Below are 13,410 nucleotides of genomic sequence, written 5' to 3'. Positions count from 1 at the left end.
TAGTCATAGAAAATATTTTGTATTTGCCATTTCTCCAGGTCCATCAGGTGTGACTAACAATTCCAATGACATTCTCACCATCCTTATTGATGGCATGGCTGCCTTTCACAGGGAAGACAAGTCTTTAAAGTCACAACTGTGCTAACTACTCCAACTGCTCCCTCCAGTAGTTTTTCTTTCCTTATTTCCACTAGACTTGGTACTTTGAAGACAGGCTCTGTGAAGCATCTGGATTCTTTTCCCACCCTATGTACAAAAGTCGGAATCCTTTCCACTCATTTCCAAAGCAAAAAACCCCATTAATGCAAGTTGCCTTCTCTCCTTGGAGGCCATTCATTTTGTAAGGAAAGGATGGGTAAAGGGCTCTTCTCTCAACTTTTCGTTTGGGAGGCCTGAGCCATCTTCAGCTCAAACACCCAATAAGCTTCCTCCTTCTCCCCTACTTTTCTGCCCACTTCAGTTGAGCATTCTGTTCTCCTAACCCTACGCTAAAGTCACCTCTCTCAGCTTCCCAGGCCAGTACTATCACACCTCACCTCCTAGCTCCAGAAGACCTTTCATAGAGAAGGGCACATTCATGTACATAAATCATGGCTGCAGATACGGACATGCACTGGCACCATCACATCCTACTAACTGCCTGGTAAGGAAGGCAACCTCCAAGTCTCTCTCTCGCCAACAGTTCCAGCTACTCTACTACAAAATACTGATGGAAGGATGCTCCCAAATGAGCTGAACAGCTGTTCTTCAACATGTGGAGGAATATAGTGGAAAGAGTTCCTGGATCTGGGAGTCAGGAGGAGCTCTGGTTCAAATCCCACCTTGGCCTCAAATCATAACTTTAAAGGATCTTTGTGATTCAGTCAATGGTGCTTTAGAAGTAGATAAAACTACTACACAAGGTACTGTGGCTGAAATAATGTGGCCTCCATTGATTATCAAAATCAAATAAAAATACCAACTTTGTGGTGTCAAGCCCACCCAAATTTAGTTGGACTAGTTATCAGACAATAGACAGTCTGCCCCCTTGTCTATATTTTTCTTTTTTTTTTAATACACTTACCTTAAAATCAATACTGTGTATTGGTTCCAAGGCAGAAGAGCAATAAGGAATAGGCAAGGGGGGGCTTAAGTGACTTGCTCAGGGTCACACAGCTAGGAAGTGTCTGAGTCCACATTTGAACCCAGAACTTCCTTTCTCCAGGCCTGGCTCTCTACAGAATCCCTTATTTGCCCTCAGTGGCCTATATTGTTCAGTAAGTCCTCTTAGAGCTTATGTTCTTCAAGCTCAGCCTTTAAGAACTTGGGGGCATTCTCTAGGACAGTGGTGTCAAACTAAAATAGAAACAGAGACCACAAAACCAAAAATAAGGACTCCTGTGGGCCTTATATTGATATAGCTTTAAACTGTAATATTATCTGTGGTTTACTATATTTTTGTTTTGCTAAATATTCCCCAATTGCATTTTAATCTGGTTCAGGCTGCCCTCGGGAATATTGTGGGCCACTGGTCATATGTCTGACCCCTATTCAATAGGCCCCAGGGAAGCATCAGGAAAAGGCAATAGTGGAAGCATGCAATAATAAACTCCAAATTTTTCCTATTGCCTCTTTTCTTGATTTCCATCCTTCACCTTCACCACCTATGAAGAAGTAAATCTCCCTGACCAATATAATTGGAATGTTCTTTTTTTTAATGAATAAAAACTGCTTTTGGTGCACATTGGGTTCTATTAAATCAGGTACAAGTTAATAAATATCTGCATGCATCAACAGAGATAGGTTGTGAAAGCATCTAAAATGAGTTAGCTGAGAAGAACCTGGAAAAGTAGAAAAAGGTGCTGGATTTAGAGTCAGAGGATCTGGGTCCCAATCTCAGCTCTGCAATAAAGGGGGAGGGTTGGACCTTTACTTCCCTACTTCCCCTCATTTACCAAAAGAAATAGCCAGACAACATAATTTCTGTTTCTCCTTCCTTTTGGTTCCCAAACCAAGGATCCCAGAGAGACTGGGAATTCCAGTACAGGGCATCTAAATCTGCTTCCAGTACTGAAATTCAAAACCATCAGGGATAGCTACCTACCATGTAAGACTCTAAAGCACCTGTGGGTCCTCCAGCACTTCCCAAATGTGAATTTTAGTGGCAGTTTACACCAAAGCCACCATGGAATTTCTTTTCTCTTACTTGAGAATTCCATCAGTCTAACTAATAAACACATTTGTTATGATCTGGATTAAGCCCTAGTATAAACCCCACAGCACCAGGGGAGCCATCTCAATTAAACAATTTCTTTCCAAACTTCCTTCCCTGGTATACCTGTTGCCAATGACACCATCTCCAATGAAAAAGCCATTCCAACATTTCAGTCATTGACTAGAAAGCATCACACTCTGATAGTAAGGCCCAAAGTTCTTAGGTCAAACACATTGCCTTCACATAACTTAATTGTTCCACAGAATGTACCTTAAATCTGAACCAGACATCTCAAAAATGTTTATCACTGATCACTCAGACCAAGCAGGAGACTGCCAGGGAATAAACCAATCAATCAACAAGAGCCTTCTTTGGGCCAGGCTCTATGCTGAGCCACAGGGATACAAGAACAAGTGGATCTTCACTGCTAGGAAACAGCTTGCATCATATGTCCTATTGACAGGAGGCCAGCAGCACTGTTTTCATGGATGTGGCACGAGGTGTCCTTAGCTTTAACTGGGAGTGATGAACACAGGAAGAGAGAAGGAATGTGTTCCATCTTGAACATGCTTCTGGCCAAGGCTAGGGCAGGGCAAGGAAGGCAGCAGGGTCCAATCCCAGCTCTGCTACCTGCCACCTTAGAGTATGGCCTTCTCTCTCCCTTCCAGGACCCAGATCCCTCATGTGTACCATGAAGGAACTGCCCTACATGTCTCCTAAGATCTTTTCTAGATCAAAATTCATGGATTCAATGAACAAAGTCAGTTAAGTGCTGGAGAGAAAAAAGTCAACAAAGTAACCTGACCAGCCTCCTGACTCCCCTAGTGTGTACCCATCCTCCCAACACTGAAGTTCTGCCAGGACTTCAGCTCCAAAGTAACAGCTTTTACTTGCCAGGCCCCTTATCTTTCCTGCTTCTGCCAAAGTTTGGAGGCTCATCTCCATAGAGGAAAAGTTCTTATGATGCTCTAGCAATGGAACCAGGAACAATCTCTGAAATGTTTTTTTTTTTTTAATGTTTAATGACACCTGCCCCAAACGAGCTTACATTCTACTGGGAGCAGTGATCTGTACACATATAAGCATGTACAAACAAGGTAAATACACAGATATTTTTGGAGAAGTCCTCCAGAAAATGAGGTAGCCCTTGAAAGGAACTTTGAGGGAACTGAGCAATTCTAAGGAGGCAACAGGAAGAGTACATTTCAGACAAGGGAGATGGCCAGTGCCAAAGGAAAAGCAGCACAGGCCAGTTTGGCCAGTACAAAGCGCAGCAATAAGTAATGACCCTGGCAAGGTGGTCTGGGGACAAGCTGCAAAGGGCTTTCAATGGCAAATTGGAGTTATATTTGAACCTAGAAGGAATAGAGAGCAAAAGGAGTTTACTTAGAAGGTGAAAAACATGGTCAGAACTTCTCTTGAAAAAACTTCAAGAGTTTCTTCTGGAGTTAAAGTCCTATGAGAAGAATGTTATGAGAGTGGGGAGAAACTTGAGGCAGGGAGACCACAAGGAGGCAAGTGAGAGTCTATAAGGGCTTAAATCAGGCTGGCGGCAGAATGGGCACTGGATTCAAGAGATGTTGTACAGGTAGAATCAATAAGACTTCACAACTAAATAGATTTATGGGTGAGAGAATCAAGTGAAGGCTTCAAAACTGAAAGAGGAAAAGTCTTGCCTTCAACACAAGTTCAGAAGAAGCACAAAAAGAATGACATCTGTTTGATCCTTGATGGAATCTGAGATGGTTAAAGAACATTAGGTTGGGCTGAAGGAAAATCTAGTCAGTCCAAGAAAAGAGATGAGGAGTAGGAGGAATTCAGAGAAACCTGAGATTTGTGTGAACAGATCTAGAGTGAAATCAACAGAACCAAAAGAACAATGTACAACAATGTAAATGAAGGGAAGAAAGCCAAACTCTGAGAAAATGAAAAACCATAGAAAACAAATCATGAAACACAGTCCAGTCTTCTTAGCAAAGAAGCCAGGAACTCTTCCATATATGTTGGATATGGTCATTGAACTAGCATTTTAGCTTCACTGTTTTTTCTGAGATACAGTTCAATCGGGAAGATGGATCATTTCAAAAATGACCATGATCTAAAAACAAAGGCTGCCAACAATTTTTTAAAAACTTATATTAACACCATTTTGACCATAACTTAAAAATCTGTGCTCAATAACTTACCACTTTTATTACTTGAGACCCCCAGAAATACTAGTGCTGCACACTGAGGTGGCCAGGCACACAGCAGGCACTTAATAAATGTTTACTTATTCATTTTGGCAGGAGTTGTGGGACTGAAGCACTCAGCAGCACCAGTAGCACTCTAGGCCTCCCTACCTCAGGATCTTATGACTTCACCCCTCTTTCTCCTCTCTTCCCACTTTCAGTCTCCCTTTGTTTCCCTTCTTTCTTCTTTCCCCTTGTCTGCCTCCCTTTTCTCTTTTCTCCCCTTCTCTGTAACCCCAATTCTCTTCTCTCCTCTCTAGCTTCTTTCTATCCCATGTGTGCCCCTTAACAATTCAATTCAATAAACCACATGTAGGCAGAACATGCCCCAGGGCACAAAAATGAAGTCATAGCCAGTGTCTAAAAATTGAGTTCTGTAATGTCTGAAAAGGGCTTTCCTCCCAACAATCAGGTACTAGTACAAATAATTAGCCCCATTTAAGAGATGAGGAAGGTAAAGTTTTAGGAAGCTGCAGCCAAGGGCCCAGGGGCTCATGGCTTGAAATAATATCTAAAACAACTCAAAATTATTGATTTAAAGTTTACAAATTGTTTTCAATGTCTAAACCTGGACCTCAGCCCAGGTCCTCTGAATCCTGTCTCAAATTGCTTCCATAACCCCAGACTAGCTCTATAACCCAATCCCTGCCCTCAAAGAGTTTAAAGTCAATCTGGTAGAGAGATAAGACATGCACATAAGCAATTCCAAGTTAGGACGTCCTAAATACCCAAGAGAGGGAGGACTAGATATGTAGAAAGATAAGATCAATCTTCCTTAGGAAACTATGGGAAGGGATGAGGCCTTCTCAAAAAGAGTCTTCATTAAATGTGAAGGAGGCTATGGTTTACCCCAGAAGCTAGAGGGAGAGGATCTGGTATCCTAGTGGATACAGCCACACAATGGACATGCACTTGACCAACCACTTGGCCCCAAATGAAATTATAGCAAACTCCCCCAATACTAAGGTTCAAGAAGTTAAAAGCATCTCAGTTACCTGAGAATATGGGAAGAATTGGGCAATTTCAATGGAATCCAAAGAATCATTTCCCAATGTAAAAATTAAATTATATCTCTAATAATAAAAAGTGTTTTTTTTTTTAAATATCCCTATAGAAAGCTTCCTTTCTGATGTACAGACCCTCCTTATCAACCAGGTAAAAAAAAGTATCTCCCTACTCTCATTCCAGAACAGTATACAGACTTAGTTGTCCCAATCACAATGTCCAAAACAGAAGAGTACAAGGAGAAGAAAAAACATGGACTTACAATGCTGAAACTGAATATGAAAATAAAAGTGGTGATGGAAAGAAAAATACAAACTGATATGGTTGAAGACTTATTTGTAGGAAAAAGATGAGAGCCACAGATCATTGGGCAATCATCTTGCCAAAGACTTTAGAGTGTTAACCCTCCTCTACTCTAAGTCATTTCCAGCCTCATCTCAAATTACTCTGTCTCTTCTCATTACTGCAGTCATACCCTGGGCAATCTCTACCTTCCTTTCTTAATTTGGGATGTCTTTGCTCACCCCCTTTGATGTTAGATCACTCCAACTTTTAAAGACCAATTCAAATGCCAACACCAGCAGGAAGCATGCTCTGATATTCCAAACAGAGCTTGGTCTGTCTCCCTCTAATACTTGACCTGGCATCACTGTGCACTTCAGACCTTGTGTAAAAATCATATCTCCCCCCTCCTAGACCTTAAGCTCACTGAGGGCTTCTGAATTTTTTCTCTTCTGCTCCCCTTAACACCAACCTCTACAAATTGTGGCTACTCCATAAATGAGGCCTGTAGTAATGGAATTTGGGCCTTCCAAATTCAAGTGAGTCAATCAGAAGAACCACTGAAAGAAAACACACTCAGGGACTTCTACATAAAAAGATGGCTGAGAACAATTGTTCATAATGACCAGAAGCCTGGTTCTATTTAAGACAGAAGCTTTTTGGCATGTGAACACAACCTAAATTGTTTCAAGTTACTCTGAAAGTGAGAAGCTTCAAGCTGATTCCTGAGTTAATAACAGCCTCGTGTATCTTAGCATTTCTGCTAGAAATGAGGCAGATACATCTCAAGGTAAATATATTAAAGTACTACATTTCAGATACACGATTAAACTTATGATATGGCCCAGGGACATCTTGTGCCAAATATTATTGTTCCCACTTTATAGCTTTGAAAATTAAGGCTCAGCAAGATTAAATGATCACATTTAGCTGAGTAGCAGAGTAGAACATGGGTGTCTTCTCTCCAAAAGCAGATTCTGCATGGGGGGTTGGGGAGGGAGAGACCCTATTTCCAACAAAAACATACACACACAGCTGCTCTCTCCGCAACAATATATTCCTTTCCTGATCTCAACGTTCTTCCATTTCAAAGATCAGAAGTAAAAGATTTTTCATTTTGCCTTTGACCCACATTTTTTGTAAAAATCAACTCCCACACTCCAAGAATTTCCCTGGAGTAGTCTTGTTCATTGGCATCAGAAAAATAAGTTAGTTTTTCTACTATTATTATTTTTTTGAGAAGTCTGCCAATTTCAAGTTCTTCACTTAAGTTTACTATTTTTCCTAAGATGAACAGGCAGCCCCGGGTAGATTTTTGTGCCATTGCTGCAAATTCACTGATGCCACACTAACCTACCAGTTCAATTCAGAAACAGCAGCACCAGTCTTTCTAAGGCAGTGCCCTAGAAAGAGTACCATCCAAGCTCACACATCTGACTCTGAGTTTCCATATTATGACACAATGACTATTTTCATCAAACACAAAATCTAAACTCAGGGGAAGGGGTAAAAGAACCAAAACCTGGCAAGAGACCAGTAAGGAAATAAATACCTGTATGCTATTATGTGCAGATACAATCCAAAAGTAAAAATAATAATAATTATTATAAAAATAAACTAAACTAATTGCTTCTTAGTGTTGCCACATTTTTGTAAATTTTAACCAACTCTCCATTATCAAGATACAATTCTACTGATCCCATGAGCAAATGCCAATGTAATCCTTACTTTAGCCTTCATTTTACTCTATACACTCCCAAATCTTAGCAGTTGAAATATCTGGCTATTTAAATAAGAGAGGTCAAGGAGAGTTGGGGAAAATAGACGAAGAGGAAAATTATTTTCAGCTTTAATGGTGAAAATTAAGTCAAAACTAATGAAGAGAAAACGCCAATGTTTTTAATCAGTCTACCTGAAAAATCCACCTTAAATTCACCAGTCTTCTCTTTATGAGATAGTACAAAGTTGCAGCACTAGCCTCTACCAATTCTAACAGTTTTCAAGCTCCCTCCTCCTGGGATCCATTGAGAAAAAGCATACTGGCCACACTAATTCCCAGCCCTTTGTGTGTAATCCAGAATCAAGCCACAAAGCTCCCCAAGCCTTGTCACATACAGGGCTGCAATCCTTACACGTTAACTTTTCCAGCCCCAAACAAGTTACCCATAGGCTAGCTTGAAAGCTAATGAAATAGTACACTACTTATTAGTTAATAAATGACCCTTCCATTCCAGGATATCCCACCTTAGGTGGGGGAATAGCTAAAAGGTATCAAGGAGTGTCTTCTAACAAAAGTAGTGTAGCTTGGATTTGCTGAGGCCACACCAGCCAGCTTTCCCACTGCAAAGCACTTGGGAGAGCTATCAAAATGAGGCAAGTTTCACATGAGCAATGCATGGTGTTCAAGTGTATGCCTCACTTGGAATTAATCTCATCAATGAGAACTCTTTCATTGAAGAGAACCATACCAAACACACCTGGTGTGAAATATGTATACATATTCCCAGGGCAATGGAACTCAGTCACCACGTTTGCATCAAAGTGTTATAACGGTATTTAAAAGAGGAGAATAAAAACGGTACTTAAAAGAAAAGTAGCCAAAACAATGGCTAACAATGATTCAACAGGGGACGGATGCTTTCTTTCCCCCTGTGTAGGCATTATCATTATATTTATGAATAAAACTAAGATCCTAGGAAACACTGTGTCTGAGTACCTCACACCTATGTCTGGAAGTTCCTTGAATTCTTGTATTTCTTCCCTCAAATACCCTTCTTCCCTCTCTAACAACATTCTGCCAGTCACATGCACCACCATATGAAACAAAAAACAACCCATCAAATGGCCAATAATGATGTATCGATTTTATGCTTATACAGGTGACCCTGTGCAGATGAAATCGTATTTGTAAGTTGATAATAACTGAAAATCCCCAAGGGTTTGCTGTAGTTCTTTTTAAAATTTCATTTATTAGACTAATACCTTGTCATCCGCCCCCAAAATCAAAACAGTCTTTAAATTCCCAACCAAGCCACACTTTTGAGCCCTGAAAACGCAATGAATGCACAGAAAACACGCGCACAACAAGCACTTCACTTCCATGCGGATCCTTGAATTACCTCTAGACCTCAGGCCTACCAGGAGCAAATTAAAGACTTTTAAGCCTCTCCACACAATACCACTCTTTTCTAGCGGTGGGAATTGGGGGGAAGAGGAGAGGAAAGGAAGAAACATTTCGGGTAATTTCCTCTTCCGCTAAAGGCCAGAGAGTGGGAAGTGTCCGGTCTACATTTCTTTCTCATATCCAGTTCTATAACCACCATGACAACTCCCCAATTCACCATATAAATAAATAAATGAAAGTTGGGGGAGGGGGAGAGGTCCTTGGGAATTTTCGTTTTACATTTTTTAGGGAATCCACTTACCTCTAGGTGCAAGCCGGTAAGTTTCAATGTTGCACTAACAGGACATTTACCAACAAAAGTTTATTGTCTATTAATTAGGGGCCCTGCCCGTTAGGTGAAAGACCGAAGGATGCCCTCTGGGGCTGGATGGAAAGGAAGAAGGGATCTATCTTCCTCCCACCCATCCCTCCCCCAAGGGGCAGGAGGTGACGCTCCCACCCGTGAGGGAAAGCCTTAGTCTCCTCAGCCCCAGTTCATAGTGCCCGCCGGAGGAGGGGAGGGGGCACAGGAAGGTTTCTCCTCCCCCCCAGCCCCGCGGGGGCCCTTAGTGTCGCCGCCACGGGCGTGGACGGGATCCCCGCAGTGCTGATCCCTGAGGGGGCGGAGGGACACGGCCCATGGTCACCCAAACCCAAGCACGCCCCCGCCCCCCTCCCGATCCCGGGGGACTCGCCCCCTCCTTGGTAGGGCCGGCGGCCGGTAGGGCCCGAGCCTGGGCCCCCGCGGGTGTGCAGGCAGGTGAAAAGGATACTGTTGGGGCGCCTGGCTCTGGAGGGCCCGGAGGTTTGGGTGGGGGGCCGCCGCCGCCGCCGCCGCCGCTGCTGCCGCCGCTGCCGCCGCCGCCGCCGCCGGGTGAGGGGGAGGCGGGACCGCGGCCGCCGCCGCCGCTGCCGCCACGGCCGCCGCCGCTGCCGCCGCCGCCGCCGCTCCGGGGGTGCCGGGGCCGGGTCCTCCGGGTCCTGCGGGGCCGCCGGGGCCGCCGGGGCCGGGTGCTCCCGCTCCCCCTGCTCCTGCCGCTGCTCCTCCCGCCGCTGCCGCCGCCGCCGAGCCTGATTTCAGAGCCGGTTTCTGCGGTAAACTCATGGCAAAGCGCAGCCACCAACCCCCCCAGAGGCGGAGCGGGAGCCGGAGCGGGAGCCGGGGCCGGGGCCGGGGCCGGGACCGGAGCGGGCGCTCCGGAGAGCGGGGGCCGGGGGCGGCGGGGGAAGAGAAGGAGGAGGAGGAGAAGGGGCAGGGGGCCCGGGGGGGCGCCGGGGCCGAGAGCAGGAGCAGGAGCAGGAGCAGGAGGAGGAGCGGGGGGGAGGAGGAGGAGGAGGAGGGGGCCGGGGCCGGCCCCACACGCCCGCCGCCGCCGGCAGCAGCAGCAGCAGCAGCGGCAGCAGCAGCAGCCGCCCCGCGGGCCAGCACCACCGGCTGCCGGTCTCCGTGACAACGCGACCCCGGGGGAGGGGGGGCCGGACCCGGCGGGGGCAGGAGGCGGAGAGACCGGACCTTTCACGGCAATATCCTCATGGGCCGGCGGCGGGGGGTCTCTCTCCCCCTCCCCGGGGGAAACGGCGCCCTTCGGGGGAGCGGAACTCGGGCGATGCCGGCGGATTTTCTTCACTCAACGAGCTGAGCATCCAACATGGCGCTGCGGCCGCCTCCAGCAGTCCGGCAGGACGGCCGCTCGGCAAACTTCGGGCCTTTTCGGAGGAGCTCGGGGAGGCGGGGAGTAAGGAGGGGGCGGGGGGCTGGGGAGGCGCTTCGGCTCTTTCCGGAACGGGCGACGAGTCGGGTGCCTTCGGACGCCTCTTGGAAACGCTCTGGGGCAAGCTCGTGGCCTCCCTCGGGAAAGCTCGGGAAGGGTCGGGGGGTGGGGGGCGGCTTTCCTGGGCCCGTGGGGGTGGAGGGAGACCCTGGAGGGAGGCCCAAGCTGTGGAGTGCTCGGCGCGGCCCCAGGTTAAAGCCTAGCCCGAGAGAACAATAAACTGGCCATCGTGGTTGGGGGGGGCGGGGGGAGCGCGGACCGCCCAGGGGCGGGGATAGTGCTGCCGGAGCCTGCCCGAGTACTCCGAGGGGGCTTGGCCGTGGGATCTCAGGGTCATGTTAACCGCGAGCCCTTATTTACACTGTGCGGCCTCCCATCGAGCAGCTCGGCTGACCGCACCCCCACCCCAGGGACGGTCATCGCCACTGGACACCCGTGGACAGAGTTCAGTGACTTTCCAGAGGTCACACTTAACTCAAACAAGAGGCTGTTAGAACCGAAATGAAGGGAACTGAGCTAGAAATGTTCCTAATCATTCCTCTTCATTCTAGAGCCTTCCCCCTGGTCTTTATTGACTATCAATCCTGGCCATAGCCCGCTGGTGCATCGGGCTTTGCACTTGTCTCCCCCATTAGACTGGGAGCTCCTAGAAAGCAGAGACCGTCTTTCGACTTTCTTTTTATCCCCAGCACAGAGCACAGGGCCTGGCACACAGTAGGGACTTAATAAATGTTCACTGATCCACCAACAGGACCACCTTTCAATACACTCTAATATCAATGCCAGAATCAAATCAATATAAAAAATCCTGTATGGCACTCAAAAGTTTACTCTTTACCAATATGGCCCCCTCCTACCTTTCCCATCTTAACTAACTCCACACACACACACTCTTGAGATCCAATGGCATCAGCTTCTTTACTGTTCCTCACTTAAGACCCATCTCCAATGGAAGCATTTTTTTTAAAACCCTAACTTTCTATCTTGGTAACAACTCAAAGACAAACTGGGTTAAGTGACTTATTCAGGGTCACACCTAGGAAGTGTCTGAGGCCAAATTTGAACCCAGGTCTTTCCTGACTAGGCCTGGTGATCTATCTTACTAGATGCCCCAATTATAAGCATTTCTTTTCTTTCTTTTCTTTTCTTTTTAATAAAACCCTTGCCTTGCATTGTTTCCAAAGCAGAAGAATAGTAAGGGTAAAGGAGTGGGAGAGTTAAGTGATTTGCTATGGTTCACCTAGCTAGGAAGTGTCTGAGGCAAGATTTGAACTCAGAATCTCCTATCTCTAGGCCAGGTTCTCAATCCACTGAGCCACCTAGTTGTTACCAACTCTAAGCATTTTCCCTGACTGTCCCCCACTCTTAGAAATTCTCCCCCTCTTCTCTGCCTCCTGGATTCCTTCAAGTATGAGGTAAAATTCCACCTTGCCTGATCCCTCTTAATGCTAGGGCATCAGTTTTGGATTATCTCCAATTTATTCTGTATATACCTAACATTTTAACTTGCCATTCTTTTCATTATAGGATCATAGATTTAGAGTACCTTAGAGATTATCCTAGTCCAAACTCTTAATTTTACAAATGTAGAAACTAAGGCCAGGGGAGGTTAAGAAGAGCCCTTCCTGAGGACATGTAAGTAATAATAGGGCCAGGATTTGAACTCAAATCCTCAGGTTCTAGATCCAGCACCATTTTCCACTAAACCAAGATGACTCCTATCCTGTAGGAGAGAAGAATAGAAGAAATGGCCAACCTTATTTCAGATATGTAAGGAAGGTCAATAAGATATAAATAAGTAGAAAGAACAGAACTGGAGGAAGAAGACAGATGGGAATTCTGGGTCTGCCACTTGATTTTAGGAAAATCACTTTCTCTAACTTGGAAAGCTGCGAATAAACAAAAGCAGCATTATATAATGCAGTGATGGTGAGCATATGGCATGGGTGCCAAAGATGGCACATAGAGCCCTCTCTGTGGACATGCGGCCACCCTCCCACCCTAGTTCATTACTAGAAAGGCAGGGGGACTCAGGCAGAGCTGCTCCCCTCCCCTCTCCCCATCCCCACCCTCTGCCCAGCAGTTAATGAGAACACACAGGGGATAATGTAGGGATCTCACAGATGGCAGAGCTGGAGGGGAGCAGAGCTCTCAAGCCACTCCCTTGCCCCTCTCTACACTCCATAAGGATATTCTTTGCTGCCCCATCTTTCTGCCCAGCAGCCCAATGGGAACACTTTCTCCTTCCCCTGTGTGGGGTAAGGGTCTGGGAGCAAGAGGGGCATGCCACACAGTCTCTGGAGGCAGGCAGACACAGCACTGGGTCTTGGGAGTGGGGTTGGGGCAGGGCCCAGCCATCCATCTCTAAAAGGTTTGCCATCACTGATCTAATGGAAGGAATATAGACTTGAAGTCTGGGGCCCTGAGCTCCTAAGCTGCTATTTGATTTTGGATATTTCCTGACTTTCCCTATTAAGAATTTGTGAATACAAAGCACTTTCCTCACCATTAGCCCTGGGGATGGGTAGTACAAGAATTATATACCCCTTTGGGACAGCTAAGTGACTAGTTTAGAGAACCAGGTATGAAGACAGGAGGTCCTGACTTCAAATATGATCCCAAATACTTGCTGTGTGACCCTGGGCAAGTCACTTAATTCCAACTGCCTAGCTCTTACAGCTCTTCTCCCTTGGAACTGATACTTAGTATCCATTTTAAGACAGAAAATAAAGATTTTTTTTAAATCTTATAAATAATTATACT

At 45.9% G+C, this 13,410-nt stretch overlaps 2 protein-coding genes across 16 annotated transcripts in view; both read right to left on the bottom strand.

Annotated features, from left to right (window-relative positions):
- Positions 1-9,785, bottom strand: part of EIF4G3 (eukaryotic translation initiation factor 4 gamma 3) — a 386,696-nt gene extending 376,911 nt beyond the window's left edge. For 9 of the 15 annotated variants that reach the window (XM_056795636.1, XM_056795639.1, XM_056795643.1 and 6 more), the window contains exon 1: positions 9,649-9,784. The gene's annotated coding sequence lies outside the window, so the exon portion shown is untranslated. Of the gene's footprint in view, positions 1-9,648 lie in introns of all 15 variants that reach the window. The other 6 variants (XM_056795635.1, XM_056795650.1, XM_056795638.1 and 3 more) reach the window with 1 other exon arrangement.
- Positions 9,786-9,806: 21 nt separating this feature from the next.
- On the bottom strand, positions 9,807-11,067 carry LOC130459003 (actin nucleation-promoting factor WASL-like). Its single transcript, XM_056826193.1, has 3 exons — positions 11,008-11,067; positions 10,389-10,846; positions 9,807-9,946 (listed from the first exon to the last, which is right to left on the bottom strand). Exons 1-2 carry the CDS (start codon positions 11,065-11,067, stop codon positions 10,406-10,408), a joined length of 501 nt encoding a protein of 166 aa, XP_056682171.1. The 3' UTR covers positions 9,807-9,946; positions 10,389-10,405.
- Between the last annotated feature and the right edge of the window lie 2,343 nt (positions 11,068-13,410).

Source organism: Monodelphis domestica, chromosome 4 (genome assembly GCF_027887165.1).
Source record: "Monodelphis domestica isolate mMonDom1 chromosome 4, mMonDom1.pri, whole genome shotgun sequence".
Lineage (NCBI taxonomy): Eukaryota > Metazoa > Chordata > Mammalia > Didelphimorphia > Didelphidae > Monodelphis > Monodelphis domestica.
The sequence above is the reverse complement of the archived record's forward strand: the minus strand, read 5'-3'. Positions and strand labels throughout refer to the sequence as shown.